Genomic DNA, 10,877 nt, shown 5'->3' on the forward strand with positions numbered 1-10,877 from the left:
AAATTTGCATCATATTGCAGAAGCTCGAGTTAGTCTGTTAACGCAGGAGTCACTGAAAAGAGGACCAAATAAAAAAAAATGCAACGAAGCAGCAGACGACCAAAAGTTCAGTTAATAATTAAGGAATGTTAAAAAAAAAAGCCATTTTATGTAAAAAATATACAACATTCACAAAAAACTTTTACCAACGACCCCTCTGAAAAGAAATGTCTCCGGGTACCGATGATTATTTCAGTTCAGTAAGTTAACTTTTTTGTAGGCTTAAACAGGGATCACCTACAAAATATACAGTTCATGTTCAAATGTAATGGGGAAATTCTGATTAGGTGCTCAGCATCAGCATTATAACAGGAAGAGGAACAGCAGGCATATTTAATGGCCATTTAAAGATATAAAAATAAGTTCAGAAGATAAACCTGTATCTTAACTCATGATTATCGTTCACCTTTTCAAGCTCAAAACACGACGCCTTCTACAAATAAAGTACATGCACAAACTAAAAAGGCATGTCTCATTTTCATAGCTGTCTAAACTGGCACACTTCTATTGTCTATAAAAGGTTTGTCACTTCTGCGTCCCACTGTGTGGCAGCACGCCGTGCCTTATCTGTAGACGGGGAGCTGGATGTGGCTTTGCTGGTGGTTCTCCAGTAGCTGAGGCATCCCCATGGCTTCGTACCCACGGCCCAGCATGCGCTCTTTGATGCAGGGAGGCTGGATCTCACTGATGAGGCACTCCAGAGACTGCAAGCTGCTGCTAAGTACTGCAGCGTGGCACATGCTGGAACTCGGCAGCCCGCAACAGAGGTTTTGGTCTGTGCTGTAGGCCTGGGTGTGAGGAAGAGGAAGAGGAGGGTGGAGCTGCGGCTGGTGTCTCTGTGGGTGGAAGTGTTGATGGCGGCCTGCATGGAGGTGGGGATGGGAGAGCCCAAGGTCTCTAAGCCTGGCTGCGCATGTACCCGTTTCCAGCACCTGAGAATTATAACAGTCGCTGTTAGGGGTGGACACGACACTGTCCCAGCGAGGAGCGTAGTACTGTCCCACAGAGAACTCCCCCTGCATGGTGGCACAGTTCAGAGAGGAGCCGCTGACTCGCTCCTGGTGAAGCCTATACGACAGCTGTGAGGAGCACGGCAAAGGGAGGCAGGTTTCAGGAGACTGGCCAACCCCAGCCTCTACGCCTCTGTGCCTCTGAGCACTGTTACTCACACTGTACATCCTCACAGCTCCCCGCTGATAGGACTGCTGCTGCTGCTGCTGCAGCTGAATTTGATGTTTATGCTGCCACATTGCGTAGTCTCCTTTCTCTAAGTACCCAGCTTTGGCTATGTCTGCACTCTGAGTCGGTAGCACTGCCCCTGTAAAAGCGAGACTGCTCTGGGGCGGCACTCCCAGGGAAAAGTCTGAGTCTGAATGAGCCACTGCAGCCACAGCCTGCAGAGAGGGGCTGGCTCGAGCCTCTCCTCCCAGCTGCAGGGCCTGGCTGTGGGGAACTCTGCTCATCTGCCTCATCAGGCTTTGAACCTCTGCCAGCTTAGACTGGGGGGCCAGGCTCTGATCTCTGGAGGCCATCCCTGTGCTAGAACAAAGTGTCTCAATGGGAACATCATGGGGCTTACATGAGCTTATATGATATGCCGTATGCCCGTGTCTGGCTGTGTAGCCATTATTCAGAGGATTATTATACGGCACCACAGAGGTCTGGGTGTTTGCATGTTTAGTCCTCCTGCCCTCAGAGTTTTTTACCACACCTTTGACTACCACAGAGGCTTTGATGGTGGCCAGCAACCCCTGGTTGTATTGGTGTGAAAAGGGGCTACAGTCTTGGCCTGTGGTGTCTAATCCGTTGACTGTTTTGTTAAGCTGTTTATGTTGTGGCACCCGGACGTCTGTCGGAAAGATTTTGATGGACAGTGGGCTGTTGGCGTTCCTCTGGGCAAAAGCATCCAACTCCGCAGGAGAAGGGTACCGAGAAATCATGGAGGCTGGCTCGCCTGAGAAGAAAGCAGAAAGAAACAATTAATTTGTCTAACAGCATCCCAGTGTGTTCTTTTCTTTCAATCGAAAACCTGTTTTAGGGAATAATGGCTGACATCAACTTGTCGTATAAACTCATTTTAAGGAAGGAAACACCTCCAGCACTGTTTGATCAGTGCTTAATGCAATTTATTCAGACTTAGTTCAATCCAAAATGAGTTTACCCTGGGAAATCAAAAGACACAAATTGGCAACAGGAGAAGGGGGAGGACCTATTTTTACTGAAATGGCTCCAATGAGATGTATTTGACATTTGGCCGTTTAACCACAGCAGGAGGAGCCAAGCAGAAGCTTAGTAACTGCAACAAAAAAGCAAATGGTGTTTTAGACAATTTCTTTTCTCGCTTTTCTTTGAAAAAGTTGAACACACCTTATCCTAAGGATATATAATTATTTCTAAGATTATTTGTTTAGCAGTTTGACAAAATGCTACAATTCTTCCTAGTTGATCCACACATGGCTTTTGGTAGATTTCAGTAACTTTGTAAACATTCAAGCATCGCTCGTTCACTTCCTGCCGATGACATGTCGTTCCACTTTATGCTTTTATGAACCTGAACCGATTGTACTGTAAAAGCTTGGAGCCCAACCGGTGAAGGAAAAGTTGATGCAGATGGAAAAAGAGCGAACACCAAGAGCACTGCTGATTGAATTGTGTGAGGGAAAGCTGACGGGACAAACTAAGATTGGATTTAAGCACTATTATTCTGGCAATTTCATGGCTGCTTAACTCCTAGCGACAAAGGAAAGGTGGAAAAGGCGCCCCATTTAAAAACAATAAATCACCTGGTAGAAATTACTGCCACCTTCCAGAGTGACACTTTTATGGAATTACTGACATAAAGAGAAAAGGCGCTGAAATTAACCTAGATCGATGGAAATCATAGCAGGCAAAAAGAACAAGGCTGTAATCTGCAATAAAAGGGCGAAAAATAAAAACAAAACACTTCATTTCATTTTCAATAACAAAACCAATTCCAGCTATGCAGGGGAGAGCTCACTTGTTGTTCCCATTTGAAATTGATTTGGGAGTTCATTTCATTTCAGGTCTACAGTGAGCCTCCCGACTGTGAAAATGATTCAATCTACAAAATCCATCTCATGAAAGAAATAAATTGGGTGTTTAAAATGGAGGAAAGAGGTAAGGTGGAGTGTTCAATCCATCCAGCAATCTCCCCGCGGAGCCGAAGGAACAGCACCATGGTGCCAGGAGCATGAATGAATTCTACAGAGAAATACAACAAAGCAAAACACTGCTTATTATGTTTCACAGTGCAGTGCTGCTGTAGAAAAAAACATAACATCTGGGATGCTGGAGAGGTGTTTAAACTGTGAGAAAGAGGTAACATGAAAAAACACAGCTGTAATAACGATTTCAAGCCTTTGACTAAAAGCTGAATATTCATTACCATAAACGATATTCAGAAGAGGCTCATATCCACCTGAAAGGAGCTTAGATGATGAGAACAGACGACACATTTAAAAATATCCTCAATCTTAAACACAGCAGCATTGACACCACTGTACAAATCTTGTCTATTTTCTGCCTGAGATAATATCGCTCAATCACCAAAGACGGATAATTTAGCGAAACAGGCATTTTCTTGTTCAGTAAAATGTCGGCATCAAACCTTGCGGGCTACGATTGGCTCGGTGTTGCATAAACACTTCAAACACTTTGAATGCTAACACATCTTCACAGGGTGTCCGATATTGTTAGTCCAGAGATTACAGCCCTGTCGGAGCCTGGGAGACACAACACAGCTGCACTTCCAACTGCGGCTGCCTTCATGTGACACTATGGAAACCTAATTAGCAGACAGGCCTTCCCCACTCTGCTTTCATGTATCCATCATCTGAGGACGACGACTGTGACACATGCATAAAAAAAAGGATAATTTTAGCTGATCCTGACAGTAGAAAGCCGAGTGATGTTAAAATGGAGATCAGAAATGGCATGACCAGCAGCATGCTCTACCACAGGTAATTGTTTCAATCTCGAGGACTTTAAAAGCAATTAGTGGTGTTAAATGGCTTTAAACTGAGCACAGCATGTTTAACAGCCAGTAGTTGCTTTTCCCAAAGCACGTGTTAGCGGAAAAGAAAGTACATCTTGGAGTCATTCTTCACAATATTTGCTCGCTTTACTGGGGCTTCTTGCAAAACATCCAAGTCAAACATGTGTGGTTTATTAATTACAAGAGCTGAAGTTTCCCTCTAAAAGTGCCAAGAAGGCAAGAGCCCACTGTGTCTCACCCAAACTCTCAACATGCATAGCGAAAGTGATAATTAACAACCGGCGTTTAAGTATCGCTTCTATGGCTTTCTGCAGGTGTCTGGTGAGGTTCTTTGCAGCCTCAAAGGGAGTTTGTTTTAACACATGTGCAACAGTCGCTCCCAGCTCATTTTGGCCAATATCCTGAAAACAAGCCAAATATGTAAGAATGAAGCCAGAACCCCAGGCTTCTTACTTATTATTAGTCTGCAATAATTTCCTCCAGTCAGCTATTTGGCTCTTTTAAATTCCAGGCATTTGGAACTGCATAAAAAAATATGAGCCACTAAATCAGTAAATATTTTCACCTCACAAATGAAAATGTCTGAGTTACAATCCCAACATGGGCTGTTTCCTTTAATCACGTTGCCTTTAGGAGGTGAGACTATTTCTGCTGATATTGAAGCGGGTTTGCATGAGTGCATATTTAGCACATCTTCATAAGCACACGGGCCAGAAGGCAAACTGAAACTGACTCGAAACCGATCATCTTCCGTGTGTTTCTTTGTGAAATGGTTTACTGCCATTCTTAATTGAGAGGCACTGTAGTCCTAACATCATCCAGTGATGTAAAATAAAGATTGAAAAATGAAAACAAATACGAGTCTGTTCACATGACAACGGAAAAATGGCAGCTATGTGTTGTCAGGTAAGGAGCGGCGGGGAGATAATTAGCAGTCTGACCTTAAGCACTTAATCACCCTGAACCTGCAGACTGCCTGCTGTTTCACTCCTCAGCCCTGACAGAGAGCACCGGCGCCGAGGCAGACGGAAACTGCACAGAAAATAACAATAGCCACTTTTCGCGAACAGCCTTGCCCGAGACCATCATGCGGTGCTTACAAATTCAAATTCTTTGACCTTTAACATTTTCCCCCACTTGCGTTTCGATTGAAGTAGGTTATGTAGGATTGAAAAAGCTTGTATGTCTTTTGCTTTTTCCTCAAAAATCTGCATAATGACTCTGATGTGTGCGAAGCATCTACAACCCGAGATGGATATATTTAATGGTCCCACCAGTCAGGCTGAAATGTTTTTCTCGGTTGGAAGGGGCTCCACACATTACATTAAACATGCTGCTCAAGTGTTGCGGCAGCATGCTGAGTGAAACTGGCACACTTTCACAGGAAACACCTAATCCTGATTTCCTCTTTCCATGCAGGGGACGTGCACAGTCGGGGGCGGGGGGCCAATTATAAACTCCCAATCACGAGGCCTAATTTATTATGTGTGTGTTTGTGTGCATGTGCATGTGCATTTGTGACTTAAAGAAAAGATTATATAAATATTAGCATGGGAATATTCTGGAGGGATAAAACACTGGGTACTTACCAAATGGTCTTTCACAACCCTGATTCCACCCCCATACAATCCCACTCGATGCTTTCTGCCACTTTAAACTGGCTAATCTTTTTCCCGCGGTCACACTCGAAGCCATTTCCCCCCCAGATTAGAGAGGAGACCTCATTGTTTCGGAGCGGTTTCAGTTAATCACTAATTTATGGGCAACACAAGCCCCAGGCTAACATAAGAAAGCCATTAGAATGACCACTACATATGATTCCCACGCGAGATCAAACTACAAAATGTATAAATTATTCCTAGTTAATATCCTTACATGTCGGCTGAACTGCCAGGCAAAAAACCCCACAGGTCTTTGATGTTATGCTGAAGACTTATCGGTAAACACTTTAGTGAGATAACATGTTTACGAGCGTCTAATCCTCAGCAGGAACATGGCACTGAGAACTGGCAGTTAATTACAGAACAGTGCTTCTCAGCAGGCATGAATACTTGTTTACCACACCAATAATCCTGATATTTAAAATACTCTGGCCTACCTTAATAAGCAGGGGGCTGAGCACAGCACATTCCCAACGCATTAAAAACCTATGTCTCTATTTCCATGGCAACCTCCTCCATGCACCCAGTGGTGCCGATAAGCCCAGTCATTAGGACCATGTAATTAATTGGCCCTGACTTCATTCATCTCTTTGAGACGAGCTACAGCAAGTGACTATCTGCTGATTAGACGGCGCAATAACATCAAAACTAGCAGCTGCTATGTTCTCCCTCTCAATTCAGACCACAAAGCAAAAAAGGTTGCTAAACATTTGCATAATTTATAGAATTAAATGCTAATTATATTTGATATCGTTCTTGTTATTGTGATGGATTGTTTTAGGCAATTTCCATCCTCCAATCACATTTCAAACATTCAGTCATTAAAGCTAAATAAACCGATATGTTGGCCATAGATCATTTTAAGTGATTCCTAGCCAAAGCACTTCTATGAATTGAATGTACAAAAACCCAGATTGAGTAATTATTAGAAAAGATAAACAACTGTGTTCATCATAAATCATCTGGTTCTTTGATGAAATAGTAGAAGGTACAAGACTGTGCATTTAGAAATGTAAGGTGAGAAGTGAAGTACTCCCAAAGAGAATCTCGATGAGAAACATCCAGTACCACAATGGAAAACCACAGATAAAACCTGCTCTCAGATTCTGGGTCAAATATAGACAATTCGGCAGCTAAAGCACCGTGTTTTGTTCCGAACTGCAACAACAAAGCAATCTGAAATTAACATTTGTGAACCATATAATAAATGTGTCACAGTTGAATGGGTTTGTCACTGAATGGCTCCCTGCACATTAGAGTCATTTGACTCAATTTTGAAAGAACAAAATATTGATTATACAGGTTCAATAAGGGTTATAACCACTAAGATGCAGTATCAGCAGCTTTTTTCTTCTTCTTTCTGTCAATGGACTTATATAGGGATGCATTAATATTCATCTCCCATGGGCTAGTGCCTCCATGTGGTGCATTCAACCGAGCAGCCCAGAGGACCATTAGATCTAAAAAAAAAAAAAGTAGACTCAGGACATGCTGACAACATACGCTCTTAAATCTCACTCACACTAACCTCTCTATTCACCAACGATTTCCGTAAACACACAAAAAGAAGAAAAATCACAAACACTCATTCACCCCATTTTCACAAGCCTCCCTCTTTGCATGTCAGTGATACATGAAGGGTGCTCGCAGAACCGAGTAACCTCAGGGTGGAACACTTAGTTATGTGTCCTCGAAGAGGCTCTGGCGAATACTCCTTTGCACCAGTGTCACTCCTCATTTGTTTCTGTGCCGCTTGGCCCAGCTTGGGCAAACTTTACCCTCTCAGAGCCGACCCCAGCACAGGCCAGCAGCGTGGGAAAAAGCATTACCAGCGCCTGCTTTCAAGCTGAGATAGCAGAGGAGAGAACAGCCCTCACTGACTTTCATCACATCATTCCTAAAGCTCGTTTCTCAGAAATCTTTCACATGGGTTGGTGGGGCTGAGAGCTTTCATGTCCTGTGCCTTCCATTTATTGATAGCTAAAAATGGAAACGGCTTTCAAGAGCGCATCAGTGACTAAAGAGCGTCCCTATTTAACTCAATCCAACTACGACTCATTTAATGAAGGAGCCCCACACAGACTGAGCTCCCATCAGCACTCTATTCCCTGTGGCTGTGCTTTAAATGTCAGGCCGGAGCTGGAGGCTGCTGCACTACACACAGTCGCAGTACATAAAACTCAAAGGGAGGTGGAAAGGCCCTGCAGGTAAACAGGATGAGAAACGCACCCCTGGTTCTGCCTGAGGCAAACTAGGCCCTTCTGTTCCAGCGTTTAGCAGACAAGTGCTCCATTGATTCCCAATTAATATTTAATAGCAAAAAAGACAAGGAGGCATTTCACCTGAAAGAAAGATGGGAGATAAAGAGATGGAGTGTAAGAGAGTTTCCCCATTTACGAGAATACATATTGTTTAGATAGTAAGTAAGTAATAATGGGAAACACTATCCAGGCTTTTTGTCAATTACCTACACGGTCTGTCACCATGACTACACAGGTGTTTTCACTTATTGTGGCTGATTCGGCAACGGCTCAGGATTGGGTGGGTATGAATGCATACGCCTCCCGGACTGTGCTGTCAGTCTCGTGACATCTGTTTGATAAAGAACATTTTTATGGTTCTTTAAAAACAAAAAAAAGGTCCAGTCAGCAATTCTAAATTTGTCAAATTCAGCAAAATTCAGTTCTGCCTGCGCGCATGAAACAATCCAGTGTTGCTACACAGCCCTGGCTCTTTGCATGTGAAATAAACAAAATGGTTAGGACCGAGCCACACACATCTATTGCTGCCAGGTCAGGGGAAAGGCCGTGAATGTTATGAAGAGAAAGGCCGTGTGAGCGAGAGGGACGGTACAACTGGAGGGGGGCTTTTGTTTAGATGTTGAGCAATCTTTCTCCTTAAACGCTGGCTCCAGCTTTAAGTATATGGAGTCTGGCAACCTAAATAAAAACCCAGAGCATGGTTCCACCCGAGAATAGGTCTAACTATTCAGAATAAGTGAAAACACCTGTGTGTGTATGCGCAGGTGTCACTGAAATATGATCGTTACAGGGTCATCTGAAAATAATGTGCCTGCTATACTTTCCTTCATACATTTACTGTGTAATACATACTAAGTGGAAGATTGGATTTCTGAATAAAGATATCCTGGATGACAATACACAGGCTCATGCAAATTAAAACTTTTACTGGCAACATGATCAGTCATAAAAGATAAGCTCTGCAGACACATGTGACATGTGCATATGGGCTGAGTTCACATTGATAGTCAAATTATAGTGATTCAGTCCCAGAAATGTTATTGGTCAATATTTGCATGCTCTTGCTTTCCAGTTTCTATGAGAGCACAGTCTGGGTCGTTTGGTTTCATTTCATTTACAACGATCCCCGTCAGCTTCTACAATGTGGCAGCTGTTCTTCCATGGGTCCAAACAAAACACTACAAATAAATGACAGTATGGGCTCAACATAATTATAACACAACACAATGCAACACCTACGCCAAAAAGAGCATCTTTAAAGGATCACATAATCAAAGATGTTTCATTTCAAATACATTCATAAGGCTACATTACACACGGCAGAACCATTAAACTTTATGTGGTTATAGCCTTTCAAAATAGCTTCAGAACAGAGCCTGCATCAAAGTATATCGGCATCAGCAAAATGTTAAAGCAAATGGGAAAAGGAGACCACAGCAGAATAACATTTGTCTATGAATCTGGACTGTCCAGCAAAAGGACAATTTGGACCACTGCACAAATAGTATGGATGTAAAATAACCTCCATAAAGAAGGCAGTATCAGACCACTAACTAACTAAATCTGCAAACAAGTCGCATTCAATCAATTAACTGAATGAAATCTAATCACAAATGTCAGTCTAAGTTAGGTTGAGACACCCACTCAACCTTTCAGTGACTGCAGTATAATCAGTCACGATGAAGGTCAAATGACACCGACACCGAGCACTTTCTGCACAGAACGTGAACATCATTAGTTACCCTATATGCGAGTTGATTAACTCTGTAATTTTAGAGTCCACTTTGACCTGCATGCATATGCACACTGATCAGTAGCCCAATTAACAGGCATCATCATCATCATCATCATCATCATCATCATCATCATCATCATCATCAGGAGGGTGCCCATTATTTTAAATTTGAGAAGCTTCAGAGCAGCTGAAATCTTAGCACACCGCCAAAACCATGCATGAGCTTCATGTTCATCGGGAAGCCACATGGTCAAGCTGAAAAGGATTGATTAAAAATTCAGGAACATGACTGAGATCATAGTAGTTACCCGTATGTAACTCACCTTTGCGGGTGCACGGCTGCAGTGGTGATACTGACAGCAGTAACGGCGGTGGTGGAACATCAAGGCTTTTGGGTATGCAGGCCAGATTCTGCAACGAGAGGTTCTGCCGTCTCTGGATACAGGCCAGCATGATAGTTATCTAGGGCTGCACACAGCCTGGGTAAACCTGCTAGAATGAAGGAAAACAGGTTTTAACTCTATAGCGAATACACTCAACACCAAACATAACGGTGATTAAACAAGATTAAGAGTCTACAGCCATGCTAGGTTCACGGTGCTTTGAGCTAAATGCTAACACGCTCACAACGGCAATGCTAACAATCTGATGTTTAGCACGCACATATTAACCATGTTCACCATGAGCTAATTAGCACATTAGAACACAATACTGCAGAGGCTGATGGGAAAGTTGTTATTATTGCATATGTTTGGTCATAAAAAAACACATGAAACCTTTGGTAGAAGTGTCAGTCCCGAAATTTCATGGCAAGCCATAAAAAACAGAAATGTCAACTTTGTGGTGACACTAGAGGTAAAGTCAGAAGAACAACAAGGGATAAGATGTATTCCTCCTCTGGGGACCATGAATACCAAATGTCATGGCAATCAATCCAATAGTTGAGATATTGCGGTATGGATCAAAGTGGTGGCCCGACTGACAGACTGAGATTAACTGACGCAGCTAGCGTGGCTCAAAAAACGTTAACGTTAAATGAATTGGTCCCGCACCATTTTTGTTGCTGTGTCCTTTAATTTAAAAACAAATTGTGACTATTGTACGGCCACATAGTGTTCAGGATCTAGCATCCATAATGTCCAGGATCACTGAAAATAAAGTAGATG

At 42.9% G+C, this 10,877-nt stretch overlaps 1 protein-coding gene across 1 annotated transcript; it reads right to left on the minus strand.

Annotated features, from left to right (window-relative positions):
• Window positions 1-602: 602 nt before the first annotated feature.
• On the minus strand, window positions 603-10,164 carry LOC306751165 (protein FAM222A-like; the record flags this gene model as incomplete). Its single annotated transcript, XM_079234707.1, has 2 exons — window positions 603-1,993; window positions 10,035-10,164. 2 exons carry the CDS (start codon window positions 10,162-10,164, stop codon window positions 603-605), a joined length of 1,521 nt encoding a protein of 506 aa, XP_079090833.1.
• Between the last annotated feature and the right edge of the window lie 713 nt (window positions 10,165-10,877).

Source organism: Taurulus bubalis (genome assembly GCF_910589615.1).
Source record: "Taurulus bubalis genome assembly, chromosome: 19".
Taxonomy (NCBI): Eukaryota; Metazoa; Chordata; class Actinopteri; order Perciformes; family Cottidae; genus Taurulus; species Taurulus bubalis.